The sequence below is a fragment of the Stegastes partitus genome, unplaced genomic scaffold (genome assembly GCF_000690725.1).
Source record: "Stegastes partitus isolate 25-593 unplaced genomic scaffold, Stegastes_partitus-1.0.2 Scaffold7, whole genome shotgun sequence".
NCBI classification, from domain to species: Eukaryota; Metazoa; Chordata; class Actinopteri; family Pomacentridae; genus Stegastes; species Stegastes partitus.
Genome location: NW_007577738.1, coordinates 1,237,951 through 1,264,887, shown reverse-complemented (window position 1 = coordinate 1,264,887; position 26,937 = coordinate 1,237,951). Strand labels below are relative to the sequence as shown.

The following is a 26,937-nucleotide window of genomic DNA, read 5'->3' as shown; positions in this document are numbered from 1 at the left end:
GGCCCAGGATAAAAACGCGTCCCTCCTCTTCGTCCTCCTCCTCCTCCTCTCTGTAAGTAGGCGTGATGGAGGAGGTGAGTGAGCTTCAGCAGCACAATGAAGGCCAACATCGATGTCCACATTGCAGGCTTTGTCCTGCCAATTTTTGAGCTCTTAAAATCAAGTCCCACCCCAACAGTCTGTTTCATGTGGAGAGACAATTAAAATCTTTTTTTTTTTTTTTTTTTTAATTTAACAAATTTTCTTCTTACATGATTTCAAGTACCCCTCCCCCATTCATAGCCCAGTCATAAAGACCTGGGTTCTGGCATCTCACTTACACACCAGCTAATTATAGTCCACTGTAATTACAAATGTGTCATTTCTCATTAGGCCCTAACAGCAGACATGCAAATGAAACACTCTATTTGAGAGGGCTTTTTTATCTTTTCCTCCACTCTTTTATATCTCTCAGTTTGACACAGAGTAAAAAAAAACAGCTTAAAGGTAATCATGGCTCCATTTCAATAAAGCCTACATCTCTATCATTATTATTTCATTGTCTTGATTTGCATATATGTTAATCAGGCCCTTTTGGCGTAAGAGAAAAGCTCGCTGTTTAGGCTTTGATTTCGGTATTGTTCCATCTATTGTGCTGTGTCTTTGCACTATGGTTTTCTGCATCACTTGCTTTTTGTGTCAAGTCTCCTTCCTCTTATCACCTGCACTGACACGCACAGCGCAGTACCCAGACTGTGTAAGCCTAAATGCAAAAAAGAAAAAGTCAGTCTTCACAACAGTGAAATTATCTGCATTTATGTAGTTTCCTGTGACATTTATAATCAGTGATTTACTCTGCCACAGTTGGGGAGTCAGCGATTAAGGGGTAAAGGCTAATGTCTGCTTTCTACATTAAATCAAGAAAGCCTAAACACGGTGCCAACTGTGGTCATCAGGCAGTGCTCTCTAGTTCACATCAATAGCGACCAGCTCAGTTAGTGTGAGCACTGCACCACTGACTGCTATTGGAAACTGAGTGTCCTAAGGCTCTGATCTATATATCATAGAGCCCTCTGTGTCTACATTGCACAACATACAGAAATGAAAACAAATGCCCCTTTCATTTTTTTCCCCTCTCTTTATGTCATTCTTTATCCTGTGCCCCCCCCAGCTCAGCCACATGCATCCTCACACACGCTGATGAATCTGTGTGCAACATACACCTGCAGAAAATACCAGCTGTCAACCGAGGATCAATGAGTGTTTTTAACAGAGCCCAGAAACCTACAATCAGATTATGGCTTATCATCACTGACTCTAATATTAGTTACTGCTCACAACACAGCCTCGCTCCCCTCTGGTTCGGTCATATCTCCACGCTGAGTTCGCCACTGTTTCCATCATGTCACATTCTTTATGGCGTCTAGATTGACAGAGAGATGAATGTGATGAAATGATGAGGTGCAGGGGGGGTAGGGGGGGGCTATCGGCATCACAACTGTCCAAACACAGCATTTGTGATTTAGCCCTTTTTGGCCACTTGAGGGCATCTCTGTTGTCTTGAGAAAAAGGAGTGCTTTGTTCTTTTGCAAAGGGCTCCAGTTCAGTCTTGTGCTGTGACAGATGGTTGTCTAAACGCAGTGGAACTTTACAATCTAAATATAGTAATTGCATTCAGGACAATGCACCAGCGTAGCACAAATCCAACCCATGTGTGCTTCACTGGATCTTTCCACACTGTGTTGCTGGTTTTGCAAATCAATGTTGATGGTGTTCCATTTAATGAGAACTGTTGAAGTTCTTTCTTGTTTTTTTTCTCAGTCATAACTAGATTTAGGACCTTGGACTAAGATAAAAAGATAACTTTATACAGTAAAGCAGCCTATTCTCTGTGCAGAGCAGTTTGCCTCCTCTTGATGAGCCCTGTAATCCTGCAACCGTGCCCTGCTGAGCTCTGCGCTGCTCTCTAGTGGCTCGAAAGTAGAAGAGCAGTTCAAAGCAATTTAATCATGACAGCAGATTTAATGTCACATCAGGAGGACCTGTATTTAAGTTATAAAGTTAAAACAACAGCAGGCATTGTAGAGGAAAACTTAAGATTTATGTGCAGCTGGCATGAGTCATACAAGAATAGTATTTTACAGACAGACGTAGAAATGAGCTGGGTAATTGCACACCTAATCTTATGTTTGACAGTTGGGAAGTCCCTGGTATTAACATTAAATTCTCCTTTTTACAATCCAGCTATACAGGAACATGTGTCTTAATATTCGAGGTAAGAACAACGTAGACATGATAATTCCTGCTATTAGCGAGTTGCTTTTTTCTTTTAAAGCACTGGCAAAAGAAGCTCCATTCATTCTAGAGTTTATTATAGTGATACTGTGGAGCCACAATGTTCTGAAGTGGTGCTTTACTGATGTCTGTCATAATGTCGCTAGATTTCAGTGAGTTAATGTGGCAGCCTGGCAAGTGCAAATTTACCGGAGCGTTGATAGAACAGCACACATTCATGCTCATTTTTTCCATCGAGACAAACAGAAAGCTTAAATGTTTGTGTTTGTAGGAGAATGTGAGGGAAGTTCTTGATGCATAGACACAGGGACGTGCGTGTACACTTGGCCACATAGAGGTCCCCAGAGAGCCTAAGTAAGAAGTGCCATATTTGCACATTTATTTTATATACGGTGCCACACAAAAGTTTTAGGCACTTTGCCTTCAGTTTAGATTCTTTTCCAATGCACTGTTCCATCCCATAGGTGTCCTATCACTAGTAGATTTATTCTGCAGCAGTGATCTCACCATCATGGAGTCAGTCTGGGATTACATGAATAGATTGAAGAAAACGGAGGCAGCATAAATCCATAGAGAGACTGCAGGAAGTTCTCCAAGATGCTTGGAACAGTTTTTTTCTTTCTCTCTTGTTTTATTTTTTTTTTTACTTTTTTCTTCTTAATACAGCCAACTAAAAGTGAAAAGGTGTACCTGAGGAGAACTGGGCCTGTTTTGAAAGCAAAGGGTGGTGTTTTGACTCAGGTTTTTCCTCTGTGTGCATAATAAGTGTGAAATAAAACTATCCATGACATAGTTTTTGGAGCATTCTCACTCTTGTTGTAGTGCCTAAAATATTTGAACATTACTGTATATAATATAAAGTAGATATTTTTATCCAGGCCATTGTTTGGTTTACTTTATCTTTTTTGTAATGTGTGAAGTATCACATTATGTCTGCATCCGTTTGTGAGATACAAGAGATCTGCATTAGCTTAGACTACAGTAACATCAGCTCACCTGTAATTTGTATATATCTGTATGTCCCTACTTGTTTGTGTTACATATGTGGCCACTGTGTAAACAAATATCCTCTTTTAGGACAAATAAACCCTCTACATGTGTCTGTCTTGTCCTACCGTCTGCTGTGTCAACACACAGTTGTTGTTTTTTTCAGTTTGTTGTGCATTAAAACACCTTTTTTTCAATTGGAAAACTGGTAAAAACAAACAAATAAATAAATAAATAAAAATAAAAATAAAAATTTTCCCAGCTTATGAACAAATCTCCAGTGGATGTTTTTAGATGTTTACATTCCAATATGTAGATGCACTTTTTGTGTTGTTGAGTTTGTGTAGTAATTATAAAATAGTGGAAGCAGAAACAAACGTCATCATCGACAGTAAAAGGTGATGCAAGATACACTAAACCATTCATCCATTAGTTATAACTATTTATCCTTGTGGTCACAGGGGCAAGAGCTGCTCTGAACAAGCCGCCAGACAATCTGACACAGTTTGTATGTGTGATTAGAATAAAGTTGACTTTAATTAAATAATTCAGTTGAGTTAGCTTAATCACATGTTAGTTTTCACATCAGCGATCACACTAACGGTGGAACGTCCCTGTTAAGAGCGAGCGCATCTTCGGATACATGAAGGATCTGATGTATTCTGAGCTGTGGTAACATTTGATCTGTGACAGTGTTAATGGGTGTCTGAGTGTGTCGTAACGTCTGCTGGTTAATGACTGCTGTCATACGAGAGTATTAACCTCGTCACTTCAGACTAATCACTGCACTCCTCGTCCCCTTGTCACTTCCATTAGCTCACAGTCAAACACTTGTGCACGTGCACATTATTTCTGTAGTGACGGGGTATCATCTGTGTTTTTTTCTTTTTTTCCCCTCCCTGTATTCTCAGAGCCAAGAGGGTCACATCAGCCAAAGTGCAGCCCCGGCTAATGACGATTAGCGCCATAATTTTGGTAATTACAGACATCATTAGTCTTTCATTGTGTCTTGGGGGAAAACTTTATTGGTGCTCTCAATCAGAGGTGGCTGAGGTCTCATTCTCACACTATCTCATTGGAGATCTATGGTGCATATCATATGAGCACACCTTAATAGAGCTCCAGGAGGGAAGCACTAAAGCACTAAAACGAGAGCAATGTGAAACACACATATTGGAGAGGATATTTCATGGAGGTGTGATTTTTATAGTTATGACTGAGAGTCTTTCATTAACAAGAGGGCATTTGTCATGTTGTCATAAAAGGACGTCATATGCAAGCACAGTTATCCATTTTTCTTTCCAGTTCATAAATGTGTGACCTCATTGAGCAATATTTTTAAACATTGAATAGATAATTCCCTTCCTGTAACGTGAAAGGTGTTGGTTCTATGATTGAAAGCTTTGCAGCTTAAGTTACATATAACTCCTCATGTTGTCCCTACATAAATTGTACAGCTCCAGTGCCAGGAAACTATTCATATTTAGGCACACACGTGAGCAGTTATTCTCTGTGTGCTACTGAGAAACAACACAAAGCGCTCACCCATACAGACCCAGGAGATCACAAGCAAGAATGATTCAAAATGCTGGGAAATATGATGTTCATGCTGGTAAGAAGATATAACTTTGACGTCTACGAGGTAAACATGTCAGCAGCCGGTGAGCTACGCTTTGTATAAAAACCTGAAGTGTGAACATTTGTCTTTTTTTTTAAAAGGTAACACAATAACTTTCCAGCAACTGTAAACCTTAAAAATTAATAAATTATAGCTGATTTGCTTAATCTATATAAAAACAGACACGTGAAAGGAGAAAAAAATGGTCATTTTACTGGGATTATGTGCCAGATTATTTCTGGCTGTGACTGAACAGAACAACAGAAACTCTTAGAGGTTATTGGTTCTGGTAAGACACAGTCCTGCACATAACAATTCAACTATGCACCATTCAGACAAGGTCAACTTTTTATTTAACTCTCAACACGTAGGTGAACAAGATTGTTTCTTAATATGCTAAACTATTTATTTAAGGTCAGAACTTGGCGCAATTTTTTAGTCATCTCTGGGCTAGAGTTCAGGTTCAGGCCTGGAGCTTCATTAAGGATCGTGGCTTGGCCGAGTAAGTTAGGTGTTAGAATTGATCATACAGGTAAGGTTAGTTCAATTTTATAAACAAAGTAAAAGAAGTACGAAAACTGTCCTCTAAAAAACCTGCTTATGAATGCCAGTGCATGCTTGGGAATTTAGATGTGTGTGAATGTGGGTTTCCTTTCATGTTACTTGATTTTGGTTTGTTCTTGAAAGAAAACCTGCTAGTCTCTATGTTTGTGTAGTGTGTGTGTGTGTGTGTGTGAGCTACTTTGACAATAGTGTGTACAGAGCTGTCAGTAGTTGTGAGGCTATCAAAGGCAGTCATTGACTGTGATGGACTTGTGCTCTTTGTACACCTGCAGTCCCCTCAGGTATCATCTGTGGACTGCAGGTTGACGAGGTGCCAACTTACAAAAAAAATAAAATCCTGACCATACCTGAGGGTCAGCGGTTCAGTTTGTGTCTTTCGAGCGAGAAGAAAAGTTAAACAATAACTTTGCTTAACAGGCATATTGTCTTATAATTACCTTCTTTTTTTTACACATATACTGGGCTGTGAGTTTGAAAACTGATGTTGCAGACACAACAAGATTCTTTTTTTTTGCATTCGCAGCAGCATTGCTGACCTGATTTTCTCCATATCTCATCTTTCGAATTCACAAACAGACATTGACCTGACCTGGCATCACCCTCATTACCATTCTATTAAGACTCCCAGGGCTTGAAATACACTCGGGTCCTTCACCTGCGTCTGAGAATTATTCATATTAATGTGCACACCTATACACTTTATGCATTTCCAAGTGGGCACGCACGCCGTCTTTGCTTACCCACACACCCGACACGTTAACTCACTGAGAAGGAAACAATAAAATATGCACACGCACACACACTTGCTGATACACGCAGGCGCTTGTGCACACTCGGTGTCAGCCTTCAGCTCCGGAAGCAGGCCTCGCCAGAGGGGTTTGGACTAATTGATATTCTCCCACACTGCCCAGGGCTTCTCCAAGGAACCTCACTCTGCAGTGCTGCTGACAAGGCACATTCCATCACTGCTGCAGACTTAAAATAGGATCAAAGGATGGAGCAGAATGTGTGTGTGTGTTAAAGCGAGAGAGGCAGAGAGGGACGGAGTGGATGTGTGTGACCCGTATGTGGACTCCCCAGCGGATGGTGACAGTGTTCTGCCTCTGCATGTCTGACTTTTGATCCCCTCACTTTTGTATTTGCATCTCTCTCTTTGTATTCATCTCCTTGCTCACATTTGAGTCCTTACATACCCTCATTTTTCTTCATCCCAGATTATGCGCCACATAACTGGGTTGTTTGTGATTTGCGCTGTTATTCAGTCGTTAACTAATCATTGCTAGCGAGGGACCACAGGGATTTGTGTAATCACTGCCGCTCTTTGTTCTCCTTCGTCTTGCTGTAATCACCTTCAGATGTGGAAAAGTTAGAGCACTTGACAGGAAAACCCTCAACCACATACTGAATGTCTGTTTTTTTTTCTCCACCAAGTGACCTGTCATTTCAAAGTTATAGTTTCCAAGACGACCTAATTAGGTAGCTCAATTAATCTTATCACCACAATTAAATCGAACTGTTATTATGAGACCCCCAGTGTAGCATTGTGTCCAGTGGTTCCATTTAATCCGCCTCTCATTTATTAACTGACTGGAGTGGATTTTGCTTTACTGTGCGTTGAGTTCGGCAGCACAAGCGTTAACCACATTTATTTTTTTAAATCTAGAAGCAGGCGATTGGTAAGTGGAGCTAACAGTTTGAAGCCATTGTGTTTCATTAATATCTCCGTCGGAAGCCTCCACACCTCAGGCCCGCTCTAATCTCGTCCCCAGGGGAAGGGCAGCACTCCATCACGCTCACAACAGAGAAACATATTGTAATGTGGCTATACATATTCTCCAGTGGCACATTTAGCGTACCTCGCGGCCATTGTGTGATGTACATTTAAATGACTTTATGACACTCTGTGGGAGATGATGAACCAGCTATTTAAAGGTCTGTGAGCGCAGACTTAATGTGAGAGCTGTTCCACTCGCTCGGAACTAAATCTCTTGAAGGTTATTTTCTCACCTTTTCCAATATATCATTCATTCACAGTGTAGTACAGTGAGCTCACAGGCAGTAAAGCGTCGCTTAAAGGCTGCTTCTCGGGTGTTCATTCCAGGAATGTCATTCTTTTAGCTGGGCTTTTATCAGACAGCTACAAGAAATAGCCAAAGGAAACAATCTAATGAGGGACATGGGGTCACAGGGAGTCACATGACAGCTATCTGTACCTCCAGTCTCCTTAACTTGTAATGCACTTTGTGCTGAGCGAAATGTTAGAATGTGCTGCTAAACATAAATTAAAATTTCCTCTATAGCCCATTTCCCATTGTTTTTAAATGCGCTCTATAAATACATTTCCTTGACTATTTTAACTCTCAGTAAACATGTTGCAATTTCTCTAAAAAGCTGGTACTGATACTACAGTACATGAACCTTTTTGGCGTTTTCCACAAAAAAATTACATTTCAATATAACTGAACTGCCTTCTCCATGATTGTTTGAAGCTTTTTTGTTTGTACATTTACGATCAGCATATCTTAGCCATTTCTATTTTTGCTATTTTGCTATTTTAATTTATTTTTCTTTTCAGCCAGCCAATCATATATTAAATAGGACAGGAGAAAATGGAAGAGAAGCTTCCAAGTTGTCATTAAAATATTGATATTTTCCTAAACCTATCCAAGCAGTAAGCACACAAGTAAAAATGCAAGTAAACAGTGGGTAAAACTTAAGTTTAATGGTAATGGCTGCATATGATACATGCAGCCCTGACTCAATTTTGGTCACTGAAAGCTCTCCACATTCATCCCCCCTCCCTTACGAGCTCTTGATGTGCTCTCGTCTATCTTGTTTCTCTGATTAGCTCAGACTATTAGACTCATCAAAACAAATGAGACTAATATACAAGCACTGTAGGACACTGACAGTCCATAAGCAGGCTCTCTAAGCTTTTATTGCTCCAGAAGATGGACTTGTGATATTCAGTGATTAAACAACTGAAGCATGTGAAGGGAAGAGAAAGACAAGCGAGAAAGGGGGGGAAAAAACGACATAAATCCTAACTAAACAAAATCATTACTCATCTCAAATTAAATTAACTCTCCGACTTTGATAATGCAATGTAATGTGTTAAGCTTCTTTTATTTCTCTGGGCCTGAGAAGTGCTGAGTCCCACTGCCTGCTTTTTTTTTTTCTTCCCCCTATCAGGATGGGTGATAAAAGAACACAGCCCCCGAAGCAAAGTAACAGCAATAATCAAATGGGTTGTTTACCACAGTTCTGCTGGGTGACATTTGGTTTCCCTCGGCAGCAGGACATCTAACTAAGATAATTTAATTTCCTCTGAGGAGATTGGATTTAAATGTTCTGACCTGATGAGGCTGTGGCTGCATTCATTGCTGCCTCTGCTTCACTGAATCTTGTATTGCCATGTTTTCCATACTGCTCATATTTGCATGCTGTTGTGCTCGCTGGTATTCAACAGTGTGCTGATTAAAGAGCTGCAGTAGCTGATATACCTTCACATCTGTCTTCTTAACGACTTCTTGCAAATTCCATCCTGAGGCTACATTTAGCCCTATTGCATTTGCGACTGGCCTCAGAGAAAGTGTCCAAATGTGTTAATCTAACTGGCTTTCTGTGTGACCCAACTTAAAGAATGAATGAAGTGTTTAAGGCGATTGTGTACAAATTGATTTGAACAGCTCGGGGCAGACTGTCAGTTCACCGTAACCATGTTAGAAGCTACAAGGGCCAGTATAAATGGGGCATTAGAAGTCACAAGAAAAGGTCTTGGTTCGGAGGGCTTTGGAATGGGACTGCCATGGACTCTCATACTTTCACATGCAGGAGGAAAAAAAATGTAGGTACGTGCGCCCTTGTTTTGCTTCATGCATGAATATTTAACAGGGTTTTGACATGCTTTTCGACACCCTGTGCTGTGTTAAGTTTGATAGGGGAGCATTTGCCCGGATTAGACTTGTTCCTCCAGCGTGTTCTGCGATAAGGCTTGTAAATGTCTTTGCTGTGACAAGAGAACTATCCGTGCATTCGACCTCATGCTGTGTGGCTGACAAGGTAAAAGCTACAGTGCTAGGCCACTCCTCCGGACCTGGATCCATCCTAAAGTGATTCTTTTTGTTCTTTACTATTACACCACATTTGTAGAATGACACTGAAGCACTCGTGTGGTAATGTATGCCTCTTTTGGAAATATAGAAAATGAGATAATGTGATACTTTGGTATTCTTTTACCATTTTAAAGGAATCGTTGCTTAAAAAATTCATTGGGTGAACATATTTTCAAACTGGGTCTCTTTTCCCTTGAGCTACAAGATTATAGTCCAAGTGGTGCTTTTTAAAAATTGCTTAAATTTTTTAAAAAGTGCAGAAAATGTGAGAAATCTGCAGGATAATATTCTACAATTTCCTTCTTTTATTTTAATCCCCTCTGAGCTCCAACTTGACTTGGACACTCAGTCAACCCAAGTGTCCCAGAGGACTGAAGAAAATCAATTATCCATGTGCGCAAAATAGAAACCCTCTCCGATTTAGAAGCGTGATGGTGATAGTGCTGCTCTGCAGGCTGCTGTGGGACCATTGTTGAGCTGACAGTGTCCGCTGCTGGTTGGAGCGTTAACTGCACGTCTCCTATAGCGCCGCTGAGCAGGAGGCTTCTGGGACGTAAACTTTGCGCGCATCCACAGCGTGCGCAAGAGTCCGCGGAGGTGGGATGTGGAGGGAGGACGTGCACTTTACTGCGTATATCCGAGCACGATTTTCTATAGGGATGATTGTAAATAATCGTGGATGAGCTGCCTATAAGGAACTCTGTATGCATTCAAATGGCGTGTAGTTCTGCAGCCACCGTGCAGGACTTTGTTTCACCATCCAGCTCTTTCAAACGAATTTGTTTACCAGCTCGATTACCAGCCTGTATTCGTGCATCCGTGTGGCTGGATATCAACAGGTGCGTGTGTGGCAGAATGCGGAGAACACCAGAGCAATGCGATACAACACTCCAGTCTCCCCCCATGAGCCCAAATGTTTAATTACAGCCACAAACAGCAGATGGCTCTCTTGAGTTTTAATTTCCGTGCCTGTGATTGAGAGACTTAGATGATATTCAATCCAAATCAAGAAAAGAATCAAATACCCCCCCCCCCGTGTCTTTTTATTGTGTGGAAGATTAAGCGTCTAAATTGAGGTGGGTGGAGTTAAGTTCACCTCGGTTTGCTTGTGATTTTACCTGAGACGTCCTACAGTCTGTGGGGGACGTTCAAGTTATTATTATTATTATTTTTTTAAAAGGTGATGTTGTCCGAGCGGAACATTTTCCCTCCACGGGTTTGCGGTGCTGAAATGAGAAGCGCTGTCCGTGGTGCTGAATGAAGCGCGCCCGGCTGAGGTGCTCCTAATGAAAACAATGTGCATGTTTCTTTAGCCCACAGATGTTGTGCTAAACTGGTGTTTTTTTGTTTTGTTTTTTTTGTCTCATCTCATGAGATCCACCAAACTTATAGCAATCTACTGGGATTTTGTGAAATTTAAACGACACAGATTTGACTATAAAAAGAAACAATTATTTCTGCAGTAAGCTGTATTTTAAAAGTAAAGGTAAATCTTTAAATCTTTGCAATCTAATGAGAGCAGACAGACCGGCTGTTCCTCCCCTCTTTCAAGCCGGGGCTTGGTGAAGGAGGGGGAGGGCGTGTTTGTGGGGGGGGCGGCATCCTCTTCACTCAGGCGTGTACTAACGAGTGGTTACGACTTGTTGATAGGAAAGATTTGTTGATCTGAGGGGCATATAGACCGAAACCAGTGACCACCACCTCCCATCGGTTTGCTTTTTCTCCCCTCTCTCTTTTTGAGCGTGGGAAAATAAATTGCGCCGTTGGTCGGCGGCGTTACCTTCTCCCCCGCGTTGCCATTACGCACCGATAGCCATACATGCGGTAGGAGGAAAAAAAAAAAAAAAACGCGCTGGGTTTTTTTGGAATTTTTGCTCCGATCACCGGGGGGTTTAAGTTTGTGTTATTTGTATGCAGCTTGTCACACAATGCAGACGTCATCGCCACAGATCAGCTTTGGTTCTTTTTTTTCCTTCTTCTTTTTTTCTCCTCCCTGGCTTCTCCTATCGCGCCCCAACCGCTTGTGTTGTGATGTGGAATACAATGAAGGAAAATGTGTTTTAGAGCGTAATCGGATGCTTGTTGGAATATAACTTAATCCAGCCTTGCTGCATCAAATAACACTCTCCTACCGTTGCGTATTTCTGTGCATCTCCAAGCGTGTGGCTCCTGATCGCGGGGGTCCCTGTCACCGATTGCTTCTTGCAAACTTGGGAGTTGAGCTTTCAGCCCCGGCTGCTGCGCCTTCAGTCGGGTTGGGATCTTCGTAGGAGGCGCCTGTATTTGTTTAATTGCTGGGGGGGCGCACACATGCACAGGCGTCTTTCCCCCCTTAACGCAACCTAAACAGCGACTTCTAACAGAGCAGCCTCGTCTGGCAGAAGGAGGAGAAAAACGGAGGGTTGAAAGGAGGGAAAAGAGTGGGTGAATTTGCTGCGAGGACGCTGCAGCCGGCGTTGGACATTTAAGGGAGGCGATGCTGCTGAACCTTTCACAGACAATGAACAAACACATCCCTGTGCAGGTATGAATAATGCTCTGAAATCTGCGTGAGTTTGGCGTCCAGACTATGGTCACTGATGTATGGAATTACGCATGAACTGATCTCATTTTTCTACCATGTCCAAGAATGTTTCGAGTGCTAATGACAGCTGGTTTAACAGCGCTATTATCATGTAGTATTTGGACAAAAAAGGGGGAAGCCAGCTACTAAAAATATCATATTTGACATTTGACATCGCGGAACGGACCACTTAGCCGCCACCATGGGACTGTGACCCGGGCTGCGAGCTCCGAGAGGCGGCTGTTTGTGTAGTCTGTGCTCCGTGTGCAGACTGGACCTGAGCAGTTGTGACATTTTAAGCCATGGCTGCTGCTATCGCGAGTGGGCTGATCAGACAGAAGAGACAGGCACGGGAGCAGCATTTGGACCGACCCTCCACCAACCGACGGAGAAAGAGCCCCAACAAGAATAAGGGGCTCTGCAATGGGAACCTGGTCGACATCTTCTCTAAAGTGCGCATCTTCGGCCTCAGGAAGCGGAGACTACGGAGACAAGGTCTGGTAACTTAAGTGTGCAAAGTGCCTGTTTTGTTGGCATAGAGCTTTTTGCATTCAGTGTGAACATGTGCATACATCAAACCACTGGTTGATAGCATAATTAGGCCTGTGACTGTCATAATTGCGTTGGCACATGTGTGGGGCAAGCACAAATGCATAATAGTGTATTCTTCACTGCACAGATTTGTCAAACTATACCTTTTACAAACCTTAAGAAGTTAAAATAAAAGGAGAGACAGCATTTTCTTCCTGCATATTGGCCAGTTTGTTGGGGAAAAAAAACAAAAAACTAGACCTGCCTCTGATTTATATGCAATCCCAGGTAGCTCTGAGGCTCCTGACGAGTTGTACCAAATGGTTTCGACAGGTTTACCAAGCTGTCACCTCAGGGATTCTGAAAGGGGCCTGATCGTTATGAAGCACATCTAAAATTCGCTGAACTACTTAGTACATAAGCACATCACAAGAGCCAGAAAATTAAACTCATTTCCATGCAAGTAAAAAAGGTCAATATCTCCCACGGAATGGAGGTTACGCCTTTCAAACATAATCTTTTTCTTGCATAATTTCACAAATTCTAGGGGCCACTGGCCTCTCATTGCTCCAGCTGATATTCATTCCAATTATGAAAATGTCATGAAGATTTTATTTTATTTTTTATTTTTTTTTGCTGTAATGTGGCAACCTGGGATTGTTAAAGAGCACTGTCAACAATTATTTCACTGCCAGAGTCATTGCCGACAGTGAGGATAATTTTTTTCGCACAAAAAGGAATTAGGGTAATTCATTTAGGGAAAGAAATTGCTCCAATTATTTCCCCCTTGTTATTGAATGATGGAAGGTGGTTACATGTTCCTCTCGGAATCCTCAGGTATCAGACCTGTTGCACCACTACTGTAGCTCCAGCTGATTAAATGCTCTTCAGAACTGATGCATTTATGTTAAAATCAAATTGCACATTACATTTGTTTAAAGTAAAAAGCAAGAAAAAAAAGCACATTGAAGCCAATGTTTTATCTTGGACGCAAAGAGAGCCATTTTGATTGCTGAGTCTCTCACATGCTGCCTGTTTTCACATTGGAATTGAACAACAGTATAAAATGTCTCCTTCACTAACCCTTAGTGATTACATGGATTATAAAAAAGGCTTTGATAAAACAGGATCTATATAATAGCCCATCGAGGACACATCTGGACGTGGGTCAGGGTGCATCAGATGGAAGGATATAATCGGTTATCCTCCAGGCTGCTGTTGCTGCTTCTGCCCACCGTGTGAGACTCTGTGTGTGTGGCTGTCCTAATATTTGTGTGTTTAATTGCCTGTCCTCCCGTGTCACCTCTGAATTGGCTCGTGGCGTATCCGTCTTGCCACTGGAAATCGTCTTTGGTGTCCAGAAGCCTCCCACCCCACCCCCTACCTTCCAGACCACAGTTGTGGAGATATCATGCTTTGGGAAGGGATATAATGTCAAAAAGGGAAAAACAAATACAAGGCTCTGTAACTTGGCATCATTGTCTTGCTGTGGTGTGTATTTGAAATCTTTGAGTCAGAGATGTCAGGTCAACCTGCACTCTCAACCCCCTGAAATGACTTGACAACATCACACCTGGAACGGCCATTTTCTAGAGCAGTTTGGGGGCCTCTTGAATCTCAAGAAGAGTGATGGCAATCTACAGTAACGATGGCAGCACAAGTGTTGGTGAACGGTGTCACAAGGCTTCTAAAAGCCTGACCCTGCTGCCTGCAAAATAAAAAGGACTCCCACTAAAATCAAAGTAAAATTTAGTGGCAACTTTTTTTTTCTAAGTTTGTATTTTGTCCTCATTTTCAAAGCTCTAATCAGAGCAAACACTCTGTTTTCTCTTGCTGTAATTTTGCACTATTTGTGATTAAAGGTCTAATGGGAATATACTTCATTAATTCCCTCTCACATGAGAATTAGAAAAATCTCCACCGAGTGATATCGACTTTGCTGTTCAAAGGTGGCTGCCTTGAAAATCCTGCACATGCCACTGTTTCTCTTTGCATCCTTCCACATCTCTCCCTCTTTTCCCTTCTTTCCTCTTCTTCACCGTATTATCACAGGAGCACACAGCTTAGAGAAACTAATGACTTGTTTGGCTGCTTAATTTAATATTAGACCCTTAAAGGACCCCCTCCCCCTTTCTTTTTTTTTTTTTTTTATGTTTTCTTTTTTTTTTTTTTTTTTTGATGTGAAGTGACTAAGGAGCCACCGATCACATGTGTTGTGATAACGCAGGCAGACTTCCACAGTTGTCTTCATTTCCCAGGTGAGAAAAACACGGGGCTTTGCTGTGACAGCTGAGCCTGCAGAGAACAGAGCAGCTTTCTGACCATCCAGACTGTGATTATATATTGAAGACACATTCAGTATCCCACTGAGATGTGTCAGGATGAGAGAGTGGAGGTGTCTTTAAAAAAAAAAAAAAAAGGAGACCTAAGGTTAGTATTCCCTTTGGATTTGTGTATCGATCTTGTGAGTGAGACACTAGATTACCTATTCTTATGAGCTGCATTGATTGGCACTGATTTACATTGTGGTTTTGCGGGAAGACACTGTGGCCAAATTCAAGATAAACTTCAACGGGGCTATCGACAACCTGAGTCATTCATTCTCATCTCCTTAAATGTCACTTTATTTTTCAAGATTTTACAGTTGAGCATCTAAAAATGTAGGGAAGAAAATGAAGTGTTTACTGTTGTGTTCTTTAGACTGCACAGATGTGGTTTCCTGTACTCCTCAAGGAATACGTCAGCCACAGTTTGGGTTTTTAGTCTGCAATATCAGCTTTAATTTTAAATCATCCGTGCATTCTGATAGCAGCTGCAGAGCCAGCCATCACCCAGATTTTTAAGGGATTAAATGCGAGTTGTAAATACAATTACACTCAAACCCAGTAAGTGAGCCGGGGGCTTGCCCATAATCTCAGCTGCTGTGGCTCTAATTATCTCGCTAGATTAGATTCATAAATCATTAGATCATGTTACATAGATCAGACCATTAGATTAGCTTACGTGATCTAGAAACCCCATCTGAGTGAGATGAATGATTTCCTGCACCTCGCCTGTTTATTCGGGAGTATGACAGGACGCAGCAGTGCGTCATCAGTCAGCTTTTCAGAGCTGTCTGTATCGGATGAGTTATTGGTGAGATGTCAGAGATGTCGTTGATATAAGAGAAATGTGAGAAAGGATTGACAGCATTGAAACTTCTCTTTGCTTGATCTGCTTTTATATGACAACAGAAGTCACAAAGAGGGGTTTTTCCTTTTTGCAGGTTGGAAAAGCCCTTCTTCTATTCCAGAAACATCCAAAGTGGGTCAGGCAGGGCAGGGCTGACAGCAGTCTACAAGTGCTGCTGCAGCTGTGCTAGTGTGTGTGTGTGTGTGTGTCCTTATACTCCATGCTCTGCTTGCTGAGATGAACATGTGCCTGCACACCAACACAACAGAAAATAAGACAGAAAAGGAATGAGAGAGCTACAGAGAGGTCGCTTTAAAAAAAATTACAACCTTTTGGTGACAGTTCAATTTATATGTAGAGAGAACTTCTGCTGCCGAACAACACAATTTCAGATCTTATGGTCCTGATGCTTGTTGTGTTCCAAGGAAACCCCCTGCTGCTGCCAAACCACCACTCCGTTTCCCTAGAAACAAAGAAGTAGCATGTAGAAACATACAGTGCTTTTGTTGTAAAAAAAAAAACAAAAAAAACACAATACTAGTGCAGCTGGGAAAGTCCAGCTACAGTCCAAGCTGGATGCTCCATCTGTGATAAACAGCATTTGGGGCTGTTATACAAGGAGAATATTCAGAAAGACAGACAAGAAAGAGAAAACAGAGTAACAAAAGAAAGACCCTCCTGACTTAGGGAATACCACAAAGACTTTTTTTTTTTTTAAAGTAGCTCTCTATTTTAAAGAGTGTATGCACCATATCAAGCTTGTCTGACAGAACTGAAAATGCTGTGTCACTGTAAAACCACTGAACCTTTGCTTTATAGTTTTGCGTACACCTTTTCTATCCTCCAACATTCATTGTCAATGTTAAACTGCACCTACTTGCTCAACATTTTATAAACATGCACAAAAATAAGTCTCCAAAAACAAGGGATAATACATGATTTTAGGTTTGTCAGAGAGTAAATTACATTGAATCCATTTATTGAGCAAGAGCGAGTTTGACCTTCAACCTGTGTTGCATCAGTGGCTTATCAGCTTTATTAAAATTACAAAATGTTAAACTGTCAGTCATAACTAATGTGCTGGGAATTTGAAGACATGATTGAATCCTTGACATATTCATCCAGACAGTCCTCAGAGTAGGACTTTGCACATTTTATTGTTTTTTTTCCCCTTACTTTTGAGCCTCATTCGATTTTGATAAATTAGCTGAAATTCTGCAGATTTTCAGCTCCCTCTTTAAAGCTGCTGCTCAGAAGTGGTAAAGATCGAAGCTGCAGGGGAAATCTGTGTGTGTGAGAGATACGCTGGCTTGCTCGCCCCAGGGAACACAGCCAGCGTCACATGATTTATAGCATGATGGAGGAGCCAAGTTCACCTCGTACACATGTACGCTGGCTCACACATACACCGGGCATCCGCATAGCCAGCCGCCAGTTATGCAGTTTTAATTATTACCGATTGCTCCCCGCTGATCTGTCCTCTGAATCAATCTCACTCCCCCGCAAAGTTTAAATGCTGGTCAAAGTCATTAATCGATCACAGGTTTGCCAGCTTTGTGTATCCGCGCAAAAGTATTCGCTCAAGGGAATTGCGCACTCATTAAAAATCCATGTGAAAATGTGTGTACGACTCCGGTGTTTCTGGTCCACGAAGAATCGAGGCTGTTCTGAGAGCAAATGGAGTCCCAGCCTGATATTGGTGTGGTGTTTTCCAACAAAGTGCACTGTGAGTGTATGTGACTGTTGTTCACTGACCTCCCTTCTGCATGAGAACTCATCCATCTCCCTTTGGTACCACAGTAGATTACATTGGTGTGGTCTTAAGGTTTAGTGTATGGTGTCTGACTGCTGGGTACTTGTGTGCTTGAAACCATAATTTCTCATTGAAATTAGTGAAATAATATTGCTTTTTGCAGTGACAGTGACTAGCAAACAGGCATAAAGAAGAGATTTTTAAAAAGTGATACAATAAAGGCAAAAGCACGTTTGAATTTTTGTTTTCCCCAATTTAATGGCTTACACAGTGGCTTGAGAACTCTCTCTTTCATACAACATAGATTCAACCTCTGATATATGAGCTACAGAAGAGCTGGAACAGTTAGTAGATTCATCAGGTAGTCTGCTGCAAGAAGAATATAAAAAAATGTTGTTGCACAGCTTGAACACAAGCAGAGATATTCCATTGTGCACCCACATGAACTGCAGGCTTATTAAAATGTGCTCACTTTAGTCCTCTGTTCTTTTACTTTCTAATTGTCACTTTATTTTTCTTGGTTTTACTGTAAACCCACAAAATGTCAACTGAATTGCGAAAAATGATTAGTTTCCAATTGTTTGAGTCATTTGTTAAGCAAAATTTCCAAGTGGTTTTTGGTTTTAGCTTCTCTTATGTGAGATTTTCTTACATTTCTGCAGGGTTTTATAACATTGTAAATGGAATAATTGCAATTTGAACTGTTGAAGAAAACACTCAAAGGTGTCACACTGGGCTCAGGAGACTTGTGATGGACGTTTTTAAAAAATGTTTTCAGACATTTTATAGACCAACTGTAGATGTTAGATTTTACCAAAAGAAAAAAAAAAGATGAAAAGGTAATTATGATGTACAAACCTCTCACAATACGTCAAAATGATGACATACAAAGTTGAATTTGACACATTTGGACGTTTTATCTCGTAATGTTTTTTTTTTTTTTTAACTCGTCATGAGATTATTTCTTTTACTGGCAGAAATGAGCCTCCATACTGAAGAGCAATGAGGTTAGGGCAGTAAAGATGTGACAAATATATCTTAAGTTCATCAGGTATGAAACGCAGCAGACAGAGGAAGGATGATGTCTGCACTGACATCTGTCTCTGGCTGAATGGCTGCAACACTTTTGACTGGGCTTGGTATTATTGTAAAGCAGAGCGATCCTGTCACCGTCCTGTCAGCCTGCATCACGCGTAGCAGAGGCACTCTGACAGTCAGATTCTGCTTTAGCCACCTTTTTTTATTGTTCTGGTGAGGCAACAAAGCAGCACAGTTTGAATGCCGTAGCGGTATTGCTCGGATGCACCGGCAGGAGAGGCATTTTCTCTCCCTTTCAGGCAGCAGGGAAAGGTCTCTGAGCTACCTAATGCCATCACCCGACAGAACCATTTCAGAGGAGAATGCCCTGAGCTGCACGCCAATGGAAAAAAAGCCTGACTCTGCCCTCAGCAAGACCCCTTGAGTTCTCCTCTGTGGCCGTGCTTTCTCTCTTTTTCTTTCTGTCTCTTTCACATGCCCCCTCACCCACACAAACACACACGCACACACGCAAACACACACATGCAGTACCTTGCAAGGAGCACGGCTTAGGTTCAGGTGAAGTTGATTGTTCACCTCCCCGGGGCTTTCTTAGAATGAAATCTGGTGTGATGGCTGTCTCTACGATAATGTTGATGCTATATGACCCCAGACACACACACACACACACACGCACACACACAGATGAAAAAATATTGTCGCACGGCTTGAGCACAAGCAATATTTTCCAGGAGACATCACCAACATGCACCCACATGCCGCTTTATTAAAATGTGTCCTTTTCAGTTTCTTTTAAATTTTACATTTTCACATTCACTTTTCTTTGTGTTATTATAAAACTGCACAAAATACAGTCTAAATTTATAGCATGACAAGTTGAGCCGTGCTGGCTCTGGACGGTTTAATCGCAGCAGTGATTTATTTACAGTGGATATTTGGCTAATTCCCCCGTTGGGTCAGCTAGAAGGGACGGAGCGCAGACACTGTCACATCCTACACACTGAGGACCCAGAGAGGGTGCTGTTGGGTTCATTATGGGGAGTCAGACAACCACAGATTAATTCTGCTGCCTATAATTGGATGGCCTATCTCTGAGCAAGATGGGGCTTATGTGCCCAGAAAGTTGGCTCTGGGATTTGCCTATATATATATATATATATATATATACAACACAGGAGTCACAATAGTTCTGCTGCTGTGTTTCATGGTGTTTTGCAGTTAAGGCCCTCAGAAAACAGCATGGTACTGTACGGTGTCCTGTGCTATATTTAAGGAAGTAGTTAATCTCTTTAAGGTCATTTGGTTTTCTGCATCAGTCCTAATTATTCTCCCTGTTCTTTCTCTTCTTCCCTCCTGCAGATCCCCAGCTCAAGGGTATAGTGACCAGGTTATATTGCAGGCAGGGATACTACTTGCAAATGAACCCCGATGGCTCTCTTGATGGGACCAAGGATGACAGCAGTAATTCCTGTGAGTACCTTGACAGGTTTTTTTTTTTTTTTTGGATTTCTAAATCAAACATTTGACAGGTGCCTGAAAAAGTTGACACAGTGAAAATGTAACTCAGCATTTTCTAACTTTTATTATTTAAAACCTTGACTATAGCTTCCTACATTTATTCTTCTGGTGCAAAAAAAAAAAAATGAACCATTGAGCCTCAGGTCAGTACACTCCCCTCATTTTTTTAGCCTCGGGAGCAAAAGTGTCTTTGTAAAAATGCAACTAAGGGATCACACAGATTTGTCCTCTTCTCTGAGAGGGAAAGTGGACCAGGAAACAGTAGGCCTAACAGGGAGAAACAAGGTATTATTAGCTTGTTCTGGCACTGCTCCTCTAGTGCTTTGGGCTAGGTGGTTAATTTGATTCCAGTGCTTGGTGCTAACGCTAGGCTGACACTACAGATTTTGTCACTTACTCCTGTCAGCATGAGGAGATGTGGCATATGTCACATCTGATAGGCTAAGGTGACTTATCGAAACAGTAAGCTTTATAGACAGTGTGTAGAAGGGATCTATCATGTCAATACACCTCCAAGATCAAACACAGGTTTTGGCACTGCCTGCTCCGCGTTAGATTTGTTTTTAAATTGACCAGAATGCACCAAAACCGAATGGTGCCACTTTTTGCTTTTGCAGACTCTCTTCAAGGCTCCAAACCTGCCAATACCAATTATTTACAGGGTCTGCAGAGGTCATTATGTTGCCTCCCATATACACATGCTGAATGTCACAGCCAGACCAGTCCTGTTGTTTCTCACCAGTACAAACAACAACCATTACCTGCCCAGCCCAAGGAGTCTGCTACAACAACAAAGGTGCTATTAAATCTGCCACACATCAGCGGTGGCCCCAATTACAGCTGCTTTTCAGGTACCACCGGGTAGCCAAGGCTTTGCTAGCTTAGTCACCAGGCGTGCTGCAATTCATCTTCAGAGATCACCTAATTGCAAAATTGTGTTATCTATTCTTTGTGAAAAATTACTGATGGCTCGTATTTGGATGATGAATTGCACTGTAACATTTTTATCCCCCCCCCATGTTTAGTTAAATAGTGAGGTCTGTTGGGTGATATTTTTTTTATGTATGTTTGTGTTTGCCTGTTTAAATGTGTGTTTTCCAGCTTTGTTCAACCTTATTCCTGTGGGCCTCAGAGTTGTCGCCATTCAGTCCGTGAAGACAGGGTTATACATCGCAATGAATGGGGAGGGCCACCTGTACACATCAGTAAGCATCTTATTCTATTCTATTCTGTTTCTGTACTGTGAACCACGTTCGACAACGCTTGTGTTCTGCTGTGGATTGAAAACCACAAAATGCACTCTGCATGACATTGAATTATAAATCACTCCAAAAAATGTTTGCATCCGTGCTGTGTGTGTACATATATTTTATCTGTATGAACAAACCAGGTCAGATGTACATGCAGATGTTTATAAAATCATCAATTTTCACATCAAGGTAGACACTATTTCCAATAAAGCTCTGATCGTGCCTCAAATATTTACCACATTGGCAACGGGATAATTGCATTTCAGTGAAGGTTAGGGATCCCATTAAGCAGAATTTCATGCATACAGATTTCTATTCATCAGGTTAAATGCCCTCAGAGTTTTCATTTTATATGAAAACAAATTTATATCAGATGACATAATTCTGGAAGAGCAGATATTTAGCTCTGTCACGCGGGATCTGCCTTCGTGCTATTACAAACTATATTAAAAAGTGTTCATCTTTTCCCTCTGTTGGTCTATCAAACTAAATTATGCTGTTAACAGAGAATGCTGTTATTTTGTGACATGTGTGTTCAACACAGTGTGAACCACACATATGCTGAATTCAGAGCCACTGTATTTTCGATCAGGACATCTGAGGAGCAGTCATTCTTTTTCACCACATAGTCACCTGCTGTTATTGACTACCTTTCTGCAAAATAAACTAGGCTTCGGCAAGCTAGACAGCCAAGGGAGTGACAAGACCTCACCCTGCACAGATAGTGCCTCTAGCCTCACTCCTCCACTCTGTCCTCTCCCAGTCATTCAAATCAATCAGCACCAAGAACATTGGGAGTAGTGCCCCTCTCCCTGACAAGAGTATCCATCAGATTCACTGTCTCTTCTTCCCTCTGCTGTCCTCATGTTCCTAATCCTCCGAGCGCACACCAGGAATTGCCCTGTTATTCTTCATTAATTACCTCAGAGGTTTGGAGGGGCTACTTCTCTTACCGCAACCTGTGCTAGAATCTGAAGGAATTCTCTAATGCTTAATCACTGCTTGACTTAAGCCATGAAATGAAATTCATTTGAAGGGGATTGACCTAGAATCCTGTGGATTTTGTCATGGAATTGCACAGTAGGGATTATAAATTAATATACTGAGTAAGGGTACGCTATATGGAAAAAAAACACACAATTTAGCAATTTCTTGGTTACACACAATCTGTATTACTTGCAATCCTGCACTTCCCACAGCAACATGTTTGATTGCAGAGATCTTCCCCTTGAAGATGTTTTGTAGATTTTCACACACAGTCCAAGAGATCAAGACACTGTACTCAAGATGTTTTTTAGTCACTGACTTAATTCAGTCTTCATTTATACAGTCGGGTCTAGTGAGAATCCTTCACTCTCTTTCACAATCACTTGCTGTGTATACAGAATTAAAAAAGCAAAGGTGAAACTCCTACATTCAAATAAACATTCAAACTTTAAAAATGACAAATAAAGAGTGAGGATATAATTTCAAAAGGTTAAAAGAGATTAAAAAGAATTTAAACCCGCAGCTTTAAAGTAAATCTAAGCTCAGCAAGAATGCTAATATGTACAGATGGATGAGCAATTAAAGGAGAAACCAACACACAGTGTCTTTGTAAGATGTTGGGCTACCATGTGCCATCAGTATTTTCTCCTTCATTTGGTGTCTTGATGATGGTGGTGGAGAGTTCTGTTCAACATCCATCCATCCATTTTCTTCTGCTTATCCGGGGTTGGGTCTAAGCTGGATGTTTCCTTTCCCCAGCAACATTTTTCAGCTTCTCCTAGGGATACCAAGGTGTTCCCCGGCCAGATGAGATATGTAATCCCTTTAGGAAGTTCTGTTTTTTCTCCCAGTTTCCTCTAAAGAAAGGCATTCTAATCAGATGCCCAAACCACATCAAATGGCTCCTTTGGATGCAAGGAAACAGCAACACTGCTTTGAGCTCCTTCCCCTATCTCACCCTATGTCTAAGGCTAGGAACAGCCACCCTACAGAGGAAACCCATTCAGCCACTTGCATTTACTATGTCACTCTTGCGGTCACTACTCAGAGCTCATGACCAAAGGTGAGGTTTGGAATGTAGACTGCTTCTCACTCTGCTACCTCTTCACCACAAAGTTCTGGAACAACACCTGAATTACTGCTGTTGCTGTCCCAGTCCATTTGTCTGTCTCATGCTCCATTGAACCATCATTCACAAACAAGATCCAGAGATACTTAAACATTGTTGCTTGGGGCAGCAACTCAACTCCAACATAGACTGAGCAGTCCACTGGTTTCCGTGAAGATACTGACTCTCAGCTCAGCTGCTTCCCTTCCACAAACCGCCTCAGTGCACACTGAGGGACATAATTTGATGAAGGAAAGAGAACCATGTCATCTGCAAAAAGTAGAGACACGACTCTAAGATTTCCAATCCAGAAACTAGACACCCAACAAAGCTGTCTAACATCTTAATCCAAAATCTCCCAAAGGTGTTCAGCCGGGCTGAAACCTGGCGACTGTGAAGGTCACAGCTTCTGATTCACAACGTTTTCTACTCAGTGAAACCGTTCACCCTACAGATGGGGGCATTGTCATCCCAGAGACCACTCCCATCAGATAGGAAGGCTTCGAAACAGATAAAGACAATCCCTCGCACATAGTTTGTGCTGAATTGTAGTGACCTTTCCTTTTAAGAGTTCAGTGGAACCAAACCATGCCAGTAAGGTCCCCCTTCCCCCATAGTGAACCAGCGCCACCAGATCACCTCACCATAGAGGGCATGGATTCAGATTTTTCCTTTTAACCAATAGTAACAATTGTAGAAATCTTGACTCAGTCTGCACAATTAAAAAATAAATTAAACAGATCACTTAACAATAAGCAAATAAGCCATTTACTACTTGAAAACATTCAACTTAACATACGTTTTTATGATTCTCTATTGCACTCCACTTGTCATATTAAATAATTGTGAAGGGTTTTTTGCTGTGGCATCTCTGTGAAAGCTCATGTAGTGCTGATTGTCAGCCTTGCTTCATAGCTGGTAAATGCTGGTAACTGGCATTCAGGCTGACTCCCTTCTGCAGGAGTGTTTGTAACTGGGACAGGCAGAGTCTCTGATCATCAGGTGCTTTTGTTATTTTGTCCACAAGCCTCTTGACATGTTTGGTCTGGGCAGAAGTGCTGTGAAGTGGGTCTTGTTCTATCAGGTCAGAGCACTGTGTGTTCCTTCAGCACAGTTAGCCCTGCACCTCTCCTCACACAGCTCCCCTGCTCCATTTGCAGCTTATTTTTGTGCTAATGGAGGTTCTGATCAGACCTCAACCATCCAACCCCCCCCCCAGGGGTTTTTTTTTTTTTTTTTTTGCTCCTCAGTGTGTGAATTACTCCAGTAATGGCGGCCTTGTAAGATGCTCTTCATCCTCCTCCATTTCCGCCACCCCCTTCTCTCTGCCTCCTCTATTCTCATATGTAGGCAAAGTACAACCATTCCTTCCATTATCACTCTGTTCCTTCACAACCGACAATCGACCTTTTCTACCCATTAGGGTTATTTGGTTTTAGCGCACTCATATTTTCAGAAACTACTTTTACTGTTGTATTATTGCCTAAAAACATGCTGATTTGTGATGTGTACAAGAAAAATTAGAAATAAATAAGCAGTTTTTTATGGGATAAAGTATCCATTCTCAGTGTAGCCTCATTTTCCTAAAGCCAATTCATTTTTATTAGGTCCAATTCACTTGACCAGTTGTATTCTATCACAATATTAAATAGATTATTGAGGCTTTTACCGTGATGATGTACATACTTTGATAATGAGTGACACTCGAGGTGAATCAAAAGGAGACTTCCACTCTTTCAGAAAATAGATGGAAAGCCCATTCAAGGCCTCTGGTGGTGCATCATATTCTTTTGTGAGAGGCACCCAAGGCGCAATGTGTGGCTCAAATGACAGAGATAGCATCAAAGTGACTGTGCAGCCTGGCACAAAGGACACACCACGGAATAAAGGAGAGTTCAATCATCTCACCCCCTTTTCAATCTGCTCCTTTTGTATCTGAGCCAATAAACTCCTGGCTAATTTCTCTTCCAGGCTGCTCCCTGGATCAGGCGTTTCTTCTGAAATCTAATAAGAGGCGAGTAATTCTCTCAGCTTGTTGTAGAAGGTAGCAGAAGCAGGAAAGTCTCCAGATAACTGTAATGGAACTCCTAATGCAAAAACAGACACATTCAAACGAGATAAAATATAAAAACATTAATTATTCTAACGGGACCACAACGTTAGATCCCTAAAAGCAAATAAGGAAGTGTTGGATTGGATAGTTTTGTTACACATGATGAAATTGTGGTATCAGAGAATGCAACTCCCAAGTGCTGATTTCTGTTGCCGTATTTCTGTCCTGCTAATACAGTCTACCATCTCTCAAGTGTAAAGGCTCGGCATTTCATGGTTGGCTGGTTTTCTTTAGAAACAGTTCCCCATTCCCTCACTTCACTGGAGTCTCTGACTGCAGGCTTTCTTTATCAGGAGCCTGCACTTGTTAGTGCTACCTTTCATGATTGTCAAATTGACTTGCCACATCACTTGAGTGGTCCTTTTAGAAATGGAATCCTTGAGAGCACCAATCTGGAGCAGTGCACTAGCTTTAGCTTCACTTGTTAAAGGCTGTATCATCAGCCGTACGAACACAGAAGACTGAGGGCATCTGTTTCCTGTAGTGCTCAATTCAGAGTGTATGAAAGCTCCATGGAGCTTGATGTGAGGGTCTCCTTCAGTTTGCATCAATATGAAAATGAAAGTGCACAGTGGTTGTGTGTATAGACAAGTGGCTTGTTCAGGAATCAGTGATGTGAGACCAAGTGAGGCCTTTGAGAACACTTAAGCTGGGAGTCCCTCATGTTTGGGTGTTTGATACTTTCTCACCAAGATTCTTATATATTTTCCTCTTTTTAAGGCTGTTTTTTGTGCCTATTAGGGATGCCCATTTTCAGCTGTCTTGCTAATACATAGTATTTCATGGGTGGATAATTCAATTTCACCTGATATTAAAACACTTGACAAAGAGAACACAAAAGAGTCTGACACTTGAAAAGCAACAATTTTGGATTTTCATACTGACACAGTCATTTCAAAATTAAGCAAATTGTTTCCGTCGGATCTCAAAATAAATCAACAGAATTATTCAGATTCAAAGACAATCTTTGCCACCTAGTTGTGTCCAATTAACCAACAACCAATAGCCTTGATGCTTACCTTTAAAGGAACAAAAAAACAAGACGCTGTATCTAACGAGAGGACTCTGTCTTTATTATAACTCTGCTGTGCTTACAAATACGCCTTTTAATTAAACTGTGTGAACTTATCACCTTGTCTTGCTATCTGCCGCAAGATGAATTCATAAAATGTACTCAGCTTAAAGACAAAACTTCATAAAATTCTAAAAGATTCCAAAAGAAACTGACTGTAACAAAACACAACTAAAGCTATTCTAGCTATGCATTGCAGCATATGGCGCATAAGTATAAATACATGAAGAATGAATGAGGCAGAATGGGGACACAGAGTGTGTATGAGCGCACAT

General features: G+C 41.5%; 1 protein-coding gene across 2 annotated transcripts in view; it reads left to right on the top strand.

Moving 5' to 3' along the window:
- fgf14 (fibroblast growth factor 14) overlaps window positions 1-26,937 on the top strand; it is a 110,563-nt gene that overhangs the window by 61,129 nt on the left and 22,497 nt on the right. Inside the window, exons 1-3 of one of the 2 annotated variants that reach the window (XM_008282270.1) lie at window positions 12,424-12,616; window positions 19,974-20,084; window positions 21,234-21,337. In XM_008282270.1, coding sequence (XP_008280492.1) covers window positions 12,424-12,616; window positions 19,974-20,084; window positions 21,234-21,337 — 408 coding nt within the window. Of the gene's footprint in view, window positions 1-12,423; window positions 12,617-19,973; window positions 20,085-21,233; window positions 21,338-26,937 lie in introns of those variants that run through there. The other variant, XM_008282261.1, reaches the window with a different exon arrangement.